At 40.6% G+C, this 12,960-nt stretch overlaps 2 protein-coding genes across 2 annotated transcripts; both read right to left on the bottom strand.

Annotated features, from left to right (window-relative positions):
• Nucleotides 1-1,610: 1,610 nt before the first annotated feature.
• On the bottom strand, nucleotides 1,611-4,648 carry LOC143623084 (uncharacterized protein At1g01500-like). The gene is made up of 3 exons (XM_077094068.1): nucleotides 4,415-4,648; nucleotides 3,135-3,873; nucleotides 1,611-1,942 (listed from the first exon to the last, which is right to left on the bottom strand). The coding sequence occupies exons 2-3, from the start codon at nucleotides 3,462-3,464 to the stop codon at nucleotides 1,703-1,705; spliced, it is 570 nt and encodes a 189-aa protein (XP_076950183.1). The 5' UTR covers nucleotides 3,465-3,873; nucleotides 4,415-4,648; the 3' UTR covers nucleotides 1,611-1,702.
• Nucleotides 3,477-3,833, bottom strand: LOC143623078 (uncharacterized protein At1g01500-like). Its single transcript, XM_077094062.1, has one exon. It carries the CDS (start codon nucleotides 3,831-3,833, stop codon nucleotides 3,477-3,479), a length of 357 nt encoding a protein of 118 aa, XP_076950177.1.
• Nucleotides 4,649-12,960: the final 8,312 nt, after the last annotated feature.

Raw genomic sequence — 12,960 nt, 5'->3', positions numbered from 1 at the left:
AAAAATTCTGGAAAATTGCAGATAAGCTTTTTATATCATGTAAAAGTCACACACAAAATTTTAGGTTAGTTGGAGAAGTCTAAGTAGGCTTTTCGGTTAAACGAGTTCTAGGGTTTACTAGCTCGGTTTTAATGAAAATGGCATGTAAAAAGAGATTTTGGTTCTGGAAAAATTACAGGGGACTATGTGGATGGCAGGGGACATCCAGGAAAAAATTTGGGATTTTTCTAAGGTCGTTTGGTATTTACAACATATTTAGTGTTTAAATGGTGTTTAAAAATAGATAAATAAATTTTAAATAAAAAATTAATTCTGGAAATATTTTTATAAATTTCCCCACTTTCAAAATGTTATTTTTGCAAAATCTCAAGATCCGAGGATAAACGGATGTGTATTTGGAATAAAAGTGAACTTTTATAATATAAAACGCGTAAACCAGCAAAGTTCGGGTAGACGAGCTGACTGGTGTATAAAAACCCTAAAAATGAACTATTTTCATATAACTGAGTTAAACAAGTAAAAATAAATCATCCGAAAATAATTCAGATGATTTGGGTAATTTTAAACGATTTAACAGTTTCCGGTGCACTAAAGACGGAAACGGGTCACGCGGCCAATCGGGGCGTCTAAACCGAGCTCTAATTTCACAACTTTAATTAAATTATCAGTCAACAACTATTTTCGGTTCGTGTGTGACCAAAATCATTTTGAAACGTAAAAACGGATAACCGTGCTAGGCACGCAAAACGGGGGAAACGAACTAATAGTAGTTTTGACTACTGAACTCTAAACGATATCACAATCTGAGTCCGGAGAAGTGTTTCTGGGTTAACATTGCCCCCGGAATGGGTACAGTACTGGGTTAACAGTGTCCCCAGATGTACCGGTTAATACGGTTAAAGATTATATAAACAATAATTGTATAATAACGATCGTAGGGATCATAATACAGATTGGACGTGTTAACTGATAATGATTGTTGTTACCTGCTTGCGTGTGCTAAGGTGAGTTTCACGAGCCCCTTTTTCTGAATTGTTTTTAAATATTTTCTCGGGGCGGAAGCATGTTACTACTGAAATGTTTAAGTACATACGGAACGCATGGATTTGCGTGTATTTATATATATTTTATTGTACGGGAATCGTACGGAAATGTACTAAGATGGTAATTGTCTGAGTTGCTAACATTCTAAGGCCCCGGAACACTAGTGATTAACTGAAAGCCGGTAGAGTGTGGATAGTACTATTGGTCTGACAAACCCAACTGGTCCGGCATGGATTTGCTGATGTTTCCCAGCCAGTTGCACATGTCTATTTTGTTGTTATTTATTTTGCTATGTAATGTTAGACATAGCGGTTTGGGGCAGGTCCGTGGGCGGGGGATATGCCACGGGGGTTATGTGTGATAGTCAGAGATTTCACTTGTGGGCTCAGCATAATTACATCGATAATATTATATTTTGATAATGATTTATCATGGTTTACTCGAATTGTGAAGCTCACCAACTATTCGTAGTTGACCCGTTTTTTCACATGCTTTTCAGGTACGATTAAGATGAAGTGATTGCTTACGTGCTAATAAAATTACAAACTAAACAACTAAAAACGCTAATAAAATGTATTCATATCGATGTAGTTCACCTCAATTGGCTATAACATTATATCAAACCCCAAACAACTAAAAAACAAACAAAAACAAAATATTACAAAAGCCGTCTTCTGAAATTTCGGGTGGTAGATTGATAAGTACGAACAAGAAGACCGACTCCAATTCCAACCCCGAGGCAAATTCCAAGGGCTAAACCAACACCAACCCTAACACCGGCATTGAACCAAGTGAGTTCACCATCTTCACCATCCATGTACTCATTCTGATTCCAAGGCTGCACGCTATTGTTGTAATCGTATTCGTTTTCTGGCTTATAAGGTCCATATTCTGCCTCCTGCAGACAGTCTCTAGACTTGTTTAAAATGCAGGTACTTTAGAAAGAAAAGAAAATGATGACTTGTTAACTCTTAAATTGGTTAAATAAAATTTAAAATGTACATTTTAGACAAGTTTATGAACTTGTTTAGCTGGTTTTTCGTGAATTTTCTACAAGTTGAGTGATCAATCAATTAGTCATACCCAGTAAAGTCCCACCAATAGCATAGCTATAAGTAGGGTCTGGAAATGGTGGGATGTAGGCACACCGTACCTCTATCCACATGGATAAAGAGGTGGCTTCCAGAGAGACCCTCAGCTCTAAAGTATATATGTATGAAGCAATACAAAGAAAATCAGAGTTCAACAACAACAATAATAATAATAAATAATAATAATAATAACAATAACAATAACAATAACAATACTATTTATGTAGAGAAAATATTATTATGGTGTGTGACTAAATAAACAGAAGCCCTAAGGTATTCCTTTCTCCATGTAGAGAAAATATTATTATGGTGTGTGACTAAATAAAGAGAAGCCCTAAGGTATTCCTTTCTCCATAAAAATCCTTAATTTTAATTCTACTTCTCCAAGCATTCCTATCCTCAACCATGTCCTCGAGAGGTTTAAGTCTATCAAATCATTCTTAATCCTCTCATCCCAAGTCAATTTAGGTCTTCCTCTACCCCTTCTCCCCTCTATAGTAATGTTTTCTACAAGTTGAGTGACTTTGTATGAAAATTAAGTTGGCTGAATTTTTCGTGAAAAATATGAAAATATATTGGTTTTGCATGATATTAACCCTAAAAGAAAAAAAAAACAAAACAAAATTTGAACCCTTTTGTTTTTTTGAAAAAGAACTAGGTAATATACAAATGTTCAAGTAAAAACATGTTAAAAATACAACACAAGGTAAATACATATAGTATAAAAGTTCAAATAACATATATTTTCTATCAAAATACTGCATTCATTAATATGGCTTCTAATTAAATTAGTTAAAATTTTAATGCATCATGAATACACTGTGCATACCTTTCGACCCATTTGATCAAGATCTCCTTTTTAGCTAACCCGTAATAAAAAAAAATCACAACCCGAATCCACCCATTCATAACTAAACAGGTTCAAATTCAAAACCATTACATCTAGCAAACATAATACCATTATAACTCCAACTAAACAATATAAACTTCAACAAATACCTGAAGATTAAGTCCAGACTGAACATCTTTCCGCGATCCAGTAGTCTCACCCTCAGGAATGGTATCCAACACCATTTTTCGGTTTTGCTTCTTTCGAACACTAATTTGCAAAGTCTTGGTCAAAATAACCGGTGAACCCGAAAATGAACCCGCAACATAAACCTCAATCATCGGCACCATCGAATCAAAACCCATAACTTGTTTCCCTTTCAAAACCCTAGAATTTGCCCCAATCATCGATTCACAACTCATACTCCATCTATCCATATCATTATTCTTCGATTTCACAAACCCATTGTTGTTGTTGTTGTTGTTGTTGTTGTTATCCATTTCCAAAACACCCTAAAGGATCAAATCTTCACCATCAAAAACCTCGAATTTAACACTTCCCGATAATCTAATACTGTCGGTGCTCACAAATGTCGCTTCTTCGAACTTTTTGTCGATTCGGTTTCGTTTTAACCGGCATAATATTCCTTGCGAGTCGAGGGTGCATCGTTTGTTGTTGACTTCAAGAATGGTGTCGGGGGATAATGGGATTTGGGCGAGGGTGAGATATTCCGGTGTGTAACCATCCACCATAAAGTTGCTGATACGAACATAGAATACGCGTATGTCGAACCAAGGTAATAATGGTTTGGTGTACGGTTGGTAATTAGGGTATTTGATGATTTGAAGGTTGTTTGGTGTTCCGTTCATGTTTTTGATGCTTTCAGGAGGTTAAGTCCCATGGAAAGAACTAAAAAGAGTCAAATCAACCCTGCAAAATTACAGTTGTAAAAATTGAGAAAGAACCCCAATTTAAAGAAATCTACGATTCGGATATGTTAAGCCAGTTTTAATAAGCAAAATTCCAAACACCCCGTATTTTGAAGAAATATACTGAATACAAACAACTTATAGTTTGGCTTTAGATAATCAAAAGTCAAAGCTGTTTTATTCCAAACACTCAGAGCAGATTAACGAACTTATAGCCTGATTATATAAACTGAAACACTGTAATAATAATAATAAGAATCAACACACTTAAATACCCAATGGTAAAATTATTACCCAATCAGCTAACAAAATAAAAAGAAGAAACACAAACCAGAAATCAAGCATCCAAACCCAATTGTTAGATTGCAATCATCAATTCACTAATCAGACTGTCTGTTTATATGTTATTATTATTATTATTATTATGTGAAAGAGATACAGATTGGAATCCAAAAAACAGTCGGCAAATTCTAATACTGACAAACCCAAAATTAATTTAATTAAACTGAAAATTGATTAACAACAACTTACCGTCCACAAAGTCTGAATCTGAAAACCCACTTTCCAAATATTAGAATCGAATACCAGCCGTATGTAATTTGATTAGAAATTGATTTTAGATCTCGGAAACCCTAAAAAGATTGAAGCTTTTTGGCTTTGGAAACATCGAATTGAATTGAATAGGTTTTGATGGCGATTAGTAGAGGAAAGAAAGTTCGTTCCTTATCCAAAAGGGAGAGTCAGGAATAATAAAATATTATTGCTATTATTATTAACATGAAGATATATATAGATAATATAAATGTCTTATTTATTTATGTTTTCATAGGTTTTGATTTAATGACGTGACTAACCTTTGACAAATTGAGAAAACATGGTGTGTGGTGTTTCCAAAATGCAACTTTTTCATATCAAGAATTATTATGCGAAAAATATAAATACTAAAAAATATACGGATTTACAAAACTATTTTCACTCAAAGTCTCCATATTTCATCCTCTTTCCCACCAAAATCAGATCGCCGCTATCTTCTTCCTTTGATGCAAACAACTTATTCAAATTCCGGTTTCCTACTCAAATCATCATTTGATCCTCGATCACCTATACACTATCACCATGTCAACCGGTATCATTAGCCAAATATTGACAGCTCATTTCTGTCAAACATGGGCATGATCGATTTTGACCAAAATTGGTTTAAGTAAAACTGGACAAAAACAAAACTAATAATAAATCGAGACCTACGACACACAAACAATGTAGAACACGTAAGAAAAAGGATAAAGTGAAACAGATTCCTCAATGGCCTTTCTTTCCATGATAACACCCCACGTATCATTGTCGATGTGCAGATTTTTGGCCACATCGCACTAGCAAACCATCATTTAACCTCCAGCATCTCTGTTGTTTATTCAACCCTTCTTTCTTGTTCTTCATAATCTACTGACACCAATTTTGGACATTCGAACCATGGAGAAACCAATACCGGTGAAGAACCAGAATTGTTCATCGTTAATTTCAGAGAGTTGGGTCTTGCATGTTTTAACACACAAATTAAGAATCACAACTGGATTTTTTCATGAAACCTATGGAATCCAATCATTATCGGTATCCATCATTGAGGATACCACCAAAAGCAAATAAAGTGTTGGGAATGCGATCGAGTGAGATCGGTGTATTAAGATAACTATAGTGTTAGTGTTAGAGATAATGGATAACGGGTAAATGTAATATTGAATTTATGTGTTTTCTCTAATAAAATAGACAAAAGATCAAAATATCCTCATGTGCGTTGCACACAACTGGATTTAACAAAAATATCTAACATCCGTTAATGAAAAAGACGAGAATGGCAATAAGTATAAAGTTTAGGGACTTTCACTACACTTATTGAAGTTAAAGGACATAAAATAAAATTTAACACAAAAAGAAAGGACATTATTTGCATTTTACTTGATCTAGACTTAAAGAACTTAGACAATGCGTAGTTATAATGTTGTGACACCCGGTAAATTCCCAATCCCTTAAACTAAGTAATCAACCTAATAATTAGGTGATTGTAAATATTATGCGCGCTATATAGAATCAGCGCGGGCAATTGTTATGTTCGCCCTGCGCGAGCGCGCTATGTTAGAATCAGCGCGGGCATATTATGTGCGCCCTGCGCGAGCGCACCGTGTTAAGAACCAGCGTGGGCATATGTTATATGCGCCATGCGCGAATGTTTTGGCTTTATGTTTTCATGTAACTTAACGTTATGTTGTCTAATGGGTCGACCATCCCGCACGATGCTAAGGCGGGTGCATCCTAAATCGTTTATGCGCGTGCGGAAGGGAACTAACCTCCCCGCATGGCGGGAACATTGAAAGCTAGTTTGTCTGAAGCTCCAAGATGGAATTGACTTCAACATGACTGATCACTATGTTGAAATACCAAGACCACCTGGAGAATCTACAAATGAAACTCAATGTCCCTAACTGCGAGAAGGTTACGCACCTACCCGCAGCAAAGAAATGTCCTTCACGCAGAAAGCTATGCGCACAAAGTGATACGCACAGAACACTTAGTCTATTCTCCAGACGTAAGGAAATTACTCCCGCCCAAAAGGAAACAGTAGCGTGTTTCAGAGATTTTCCACTTTTTACTGTACACTGACAAAAGTACCTGAAAAAGCACACTGTAACATGAAAAGTCAACTGTCAGCCACCCTATTCTCACCAACCACAGACCTGCATGTCCTGACCAAATCAAATCAAAATCTTTTATCCACTACTCCACTTTTAAATAAACAATAATAATTTCCATACTTTATCATCATTACACCTAGATATGAAAAGATTACAATCCCCTAAAGCAAGGGATTGTGTTCCCTTGAGTTTACCTATAAATATGTAACCTAAATTATCACCCAAACACACTTCACACTTCTCTCTTAAGAACTGCAAACTTGCACTAAACATCTCCCAAGCATCCGTTATTTTCAATTCCGTTCCTGTTACTAGACCTTCAATTCAAAGGCCAACACCAAGAAAACCCGAATCTCGATTAATCCCTTAACAAGAACCACAGGTGAGTCTCACAGCCCCTATTTTCACTGTTTTCACTATTTTTAAACTGTTTTCGGGGCGAGGGACACGTACTTAAATAATGTTTTATCATGGTATACTTACAAGCTATGCAAGCGATTATGTGTTTAAATTATGTTTCATGATGAGCAATGCAAACGGTTATCTATGATTTACGATGTATGTGCGCCAGAACTCGAGTAAGTGATCACTTTACCATTGGAACTCTAAGGGTAGGGACTGCTGGTTTGATCCGCCCACTCGTAGGGGTCGCACCTCTTACGCAGACGAGTGCCTAGTATGGTCATGGGGCAGTACTATGGGTTTGAGCCCGCTCGTAGAGGTCGCTCCTCTTACGCAGACGAGCGCCTTGTTTTCCGGCACAACGTCCGCGCGTAACCCGCGGGACGGTATTACAGTATTATTCGCTCGTAGTGGCAGCGCCACTTACACAGACGAGCACGGCTTTCCAGAAATGTCCACGCGCAACCCGCGGGATGGTATTACTTATTTCGCTCGTAGTGGCAGCGCCACTTACACAGACGAGCACAGTTCCCAGAAATGTTCGCGCGTAACTCGCGGAACGATTTTATCAGAATGTGTTGATAGAACTATGTTTTACCAAGCATGTGTTTTAATGATGCTATCAGAATTATGTTTCAGAATGATTTTTATCAAGATTATGATGCAATACGATTTATCAAGTTACTAAAACTTGTGAACTCACTCAGTTTATACTGATTCAAATGTTTTACGTGTCTTTCAGGAGATAACTAAGTAGCGCATGGAGTCACACTTAGAGCACCTCACGCTGAACATCTAAAACTAGTTTTTTTGGAAGATTTTGGTTCTATCCTTTCGATGCGCGTGGTTGTTCTCGCCGCGCAAGGGGATATGGCGTGGAAATCTTCAACAGTTTTTATACTTGGATGATTTTATGTAATTTTTAAACAATGTAATGTATTTGTATTAAACATTTCATGCGCAATGAAAATCTTATCTTGAATGTTTGCAATGGCCCGTGCTTAAGTATCAATCCCCACTCGCGCGCGCCCGGCTGTTTCCGCCGTTCAGGGCCGGGTGTGACAGATTGGTATCAGAGCCAGGTTATAGCGAACTAGGAAAAGAAGTTTTAACCTAGACTATAACCGTTGGGGAATCGCATGAAATATCTTTCAAAGAAAATATTTTCAAAAGAAACTATACACACACTTAGGAACACGGGTCACACAGTGTCTAGTGAATAAAGATAAAGAACATTAGGTGCTCAGAGTAAATGCGCTAAGTTTAATATATTTTCGTTCTCTTTTAAAGCGAGAATGCCTCCAACTAGAGCCAAGGGAATCACCATGACACCCGAGGAACTCGCGGAAATAATCGCGCAGGCGATTGCGACACACGAGGCCAGCAAGGCCGAATCAAGTCAGGGTCGTCAGAACGAGACCCCAGAACCCGATTCAGGAGCCTTGGACAAAGGGTGCTCCTATAAGACATTTATGGCCTGTAGGCCTTGGCCATTCAAGGGTACCGAAGGGGCCATTGGGCTCTACAACTGGATTGACAAGATGGAGACAGTTCTCTCCATTAGCAGATGTAGTGAGAACCAGAAGGTTCTTTACGCGACATGCATGTTCCAAGAAGCAGCTTCGTCTTGGTGGAAACTTCAAGTGAAGACTTTGGGGCGAGAAGTTGCTCTTCACAAGACCTGGGAAGAACTGAAGGAAATGATGATGAGAAAGTTCTGCTCTCGCGCAGAAATCCAGAGTCTGCAGCAGGAATTCTGGAACCACACCATGGTAGGAACGGATATCGACGCCTACAACAACCGGTTCAACGAGCTTTGCCAGTTGGTGCCAGACATGGCAAACACGGAGGAAAAGAAGATCGAGAGGTATATTTTTGGGTTACCTCCTGTTGTTAGGGTTCCGCTCAACGCCGCAGCGCCTCCAACCTTTGATGAGGCGGTAGCGCGGGCCATCACCCTTACAAGGGATACGGTCCGTGCGGGTATGTTGACTACGCGCGGAAACGAGCAGCGAACCTCTGACTCCAAGAGGAAATGGAACTCTCACTACCGAGGGTCCGACTCCAAACAGCCACCGTTCAAGAAGCAGGAAAGCGCAAGGGTTTACGCGATCCAAGCCGCGGAGCCATCAAGGAAAGGATACAGCGGGCCTTACCCATGGTGCAACAAATGCAAGTTTCACCACGAGGGTGAATGCGCGAGCGTCACGTGCGCCAAATGTAACAGGCCAGGGCACAAGACGATGAATTGCCGTATTAAAGAAGCTGGAGCCAGCGACAACTGCTACGCATGCGGAAAGACAGGGCATTTCAGTCGGGATTGCCTGCAAAGGGGAAACCAAGCTCGCGGGAGAGCTTTTGTGATCGGCGCGGGTGAAGCTAAAGAAGAGCCGAATGTGGTAACCGGTACGTTTTTGCTTAACGGCCATTTTGCATCTGTCTTATTTGATACTGGCGCTGACCTAAGTTTTATATCTGCTGAGTTTAAAAACTCCCTAGGCTTAGCAACCAGTAGGCTAGACACGCCTTATACTATAGAACTAGCCAATGGAAGGCAGTTATGCGCGAACGAAAGAACTGAACAATGTGTTATAGTCATGGGAGGTCACGGGTTCAATATTAACTTGTTACCATTAGACTTGGGAAGTTTTGACATTGTGGTAGGTATGGATTGGTTAGTCGAGAACCGCGCGGAAGTTATTTGCCATGAGAAGCAGGTTCGGATCCCACTGTTGAACGGAGAAACCTTGGTAATTCAAGGGGAAAGAAGGGGAGTTGCGACGAAACTGATTTCGTGCCTAAAGGCGCGCAAGTGCCTAAGGAAAGGGTGCTACGCCTTCCTGGCGCATGTCGTAGAGAAGAAAGGAGATGAGCGAAGAATTGAAGACTTACCAGTAGTGCGCGAATTTCCAGAAGTTTTTCCTGAAGATTTGCCCGGATTGCCGCAGCCGCGACAAGTAGAATTTCGTATTGATTTAGTCCCAGGAGCTGCGCCAGTAGCTCGAGCGCCTTATCGATTAGCTCCATCTGAGATGCAAGAGCTATCCAATCAGTTACAGGAACTATTGGATAAGGGTTTCATACGCCCAAGCTTTTCACCTTGGGGAGCTCCAGTACTGTTTGTTAAGAAGAAGGATGGTTCCTTCCGGATGTGTATTGACTACAGGGAGCTGAACAAGCTGACAGTCAAGAATCGGTACCCCTTACCGAGGATTGACGACTTATTTGACCAGTTGCAGGGATCCAGTTATTATTCGAAGATAGATCTACGGTCAGGATACCACCAACTAAGGGTCCATGAGGAAGATGTGCCGAAAACAGCCTTCCGAACTAGATACGGCCATTATGAGTTTTTAGTGATGCCTTTCGGGCTAACTAATGCGCCAGCTGTGTTCATGGATCTGATGAACCGCGTGTGCAAACCATACTTGGACAAGTTTGTGATTGTGTTTATAGATGATATTCTGATTTACTCTCGGACCAAGGCTGAGCATGAGCAACACCTGAGATTGATTTTGGAATTGTTGAGGAAAGAAAAGTTGTATGCGAAGTTTTCCAAATGTGAGTTTTGGCTTAGAGAAGTTCACTTTCTCGGTCACGTTGTAAACGAGAAAAGAATACACGTTGATCCTTCCAAAGTCAAGGCCATCGAAAACTGGGAAGCGCCAAAAACCCCAACTGAGGTGAGGCAATTCCTAGGACTAGCTGGCTATTATCGACGCTTCATTGAGAACTTCTCCAAGATAGCTCTACCACTGACCGCGCTAACTCAGAAAGACAAGAAGTTTGTTTGGGGCGAAAATCAGGAAACAGCATTTCAAATGTTAAAACAGAAATTATGTAGTGCGCCAATTCTGTCTCTGCCCGAGGGGACGGATGACATCGTCGTTTACTGCGACGCTTCACATCAGGGACTTGGATGTGTCCTTATGCAGCGAGACAAAGTCATAGCATATGCCTCGCGCCAACTCAAGACCAATGAAAAGAACTACACAACGCATGATCTGGAACTTGGAGCGGTTGTCTTCGCGCTAAAGATTTGGCGCCATTACCTCTATGGTACAAAGTGTATAATCTTTACGGATCACAAGAGCCTTCAACATATATTTGATCAAAAGGATTTAAACATGAGGCAACGAAGATGGGTGGAGTTGTTGAATGATTATGATTGTGAAATTAAGTACCACCCTGGAAAGGCGAATGTAGTAGCAGACGCGCTAAGTAGGAATGAGCGAATAAAAACGCTACGAGTCAAGGCTCTAAGGTTGACCATTCACACAGATCTCTCTACCCGCATCCGAGACGCTCAGCAAGAAGCTTTGAAACCAGAGTTTGTTAAAAACGAATGCCTTGGGGGTATGATTAAGAGTTTGGAACTTAAAGAGAACAGCAATCTATATTTCGCTAACCGCATATGGGTCCCTCTCAAGGGAGGATTGCGCGAGCAAGTATTAAACGAAGCTCACAAGACACGGTATTCCGTACATCCTGGCGCAGACAAGATGTACCAAGATGTTAAAACACTGTATTGGTGGCCCAATCTTAAAGGCGCCATCGCGACGTATGTCAGTAAGTGCCTGACGTGTTCGAAGGTAAAGGCTGAATACCAGAAACCATCAGGATTGCTTCAACAGCCAGAAATTCCCATGTGGAAGTGGGAACAAATCTCTATGGACTTCATCACCAAACTGCCAAGGACACCTGGGGGTTACGACACGATCTGGGTTATTGTAGATCGGCTAACTAAGTCAGCGCACTTCCTGCCGATCAAGGAAACCGATAAGATTGAAAAGTTAGCCCGATTGTATATTCGAGAAGTAGTTTCAAAACATGGAGTCTCGGTGTCCATCATTTCTGATAGAGATAGTCGGTTCACCTCAAGATTTTGGAGATCGTTACAAGGGGCTTTAGGTACTCGTCTTGACATGAGTACGGCATATCATCCCCAAACAGATGGACAAAGCGAGCGAACAATCCAGACATTGGAAGATATGCTACGCGCTGTGCGCAATCGATTTCGGAGGTAGCTGGGATACTCATCTCCCATTGGTTGAATTTTCTTACAACAACAGCTATCACAAAAGCCTCAAGGCTGCGCCGTTTGAAGCTTTGTATGGGCGCAAGTGTAGATCCCCACTGTGCTGGGCTGAAGTGGGTGACAAGCAAATGACTGGTCCAGAATTGATCCAAGAAACAACAGACAAGATTTTTCAGATACGGGATCGCCTTAAGACAGCGCGCGACAGACAAAAGAGCTACGCAGATGTGCGAAGGAAACCGTTGGAGTTTCAAGTAGGGGATAGAGTACTTTTGAAAGTCTCTCCATGGAAAGGAGTCCCCCGTTTCGGCAAGCGAGGGAAGTTGAATCCACGCTACATTGGACCATTTGAGATCCTGGAAAGGATCGGTCCGGTTGCTTATAAACTCCGTTTACCCGCCGAACTCAGTGGAGTTCATGATACGTTTCATGTGTCCAACCTCAAAAAGTGCTTATCTGACGAAACGTTGATTTTGCCGTTGGAAGAGATTCACATCGACAAACAGCTGCACTTCGTAGAAGAAACTATAGCAGTAACCGATTGGAAAGAACAAAAGTTACACAGAAGCAGAATCAAGTTAGTAAAGGTTCAATGGAACTCGAGGCGTGGGCCTGAATTCACTTGGGAAAGAGAAGATCAAATACGCAAGAAATACCCACACCTCTTTCAGAACATGGCTTCTGCCAGCGACGTCTCCTAAATTTCGGGACGAAATTCGCTTAACAGGGGGAGAATGTGACACCCGGTAAATTCCCAATCCCTTAAACTAAGTAATCAACCTAATAATTAGGTGATTGTAAATATTATGCGCGCTATATAGAATCAGCGCGGGCAATTGTTATGTTCGCCCTGCGCGAGCGCGCTATGTTAGAATTAGCGCGGGCATATTATGTGCGCCCTGCGCGAGCGCACCGTGTTAAGAACCAGCGTGGGCATATG

This window comes from Bidens hawaiensis, unplaced genomic scaffold, assembly GCF_021521415.1.
Source record: "Bidens hawaiensis isolate Kalapana, Puna unplaced genomic scaffold, B.hawaiensis_p1.1 tig00003288_1, whole genome shotgun sequence".
Taxonomy (NCBI): domain Eukaryota; kingdom Viridiplantae; phylum Streptophyta; class Magnoliopsida; order Asterales; family Asteraceae; genus Bidens; species Bidens hawaiensis.
Note: the sequence above shows the minus strand (reverse complement) of the source record. Positions and strands in the feature narration are given on the sequence as shown.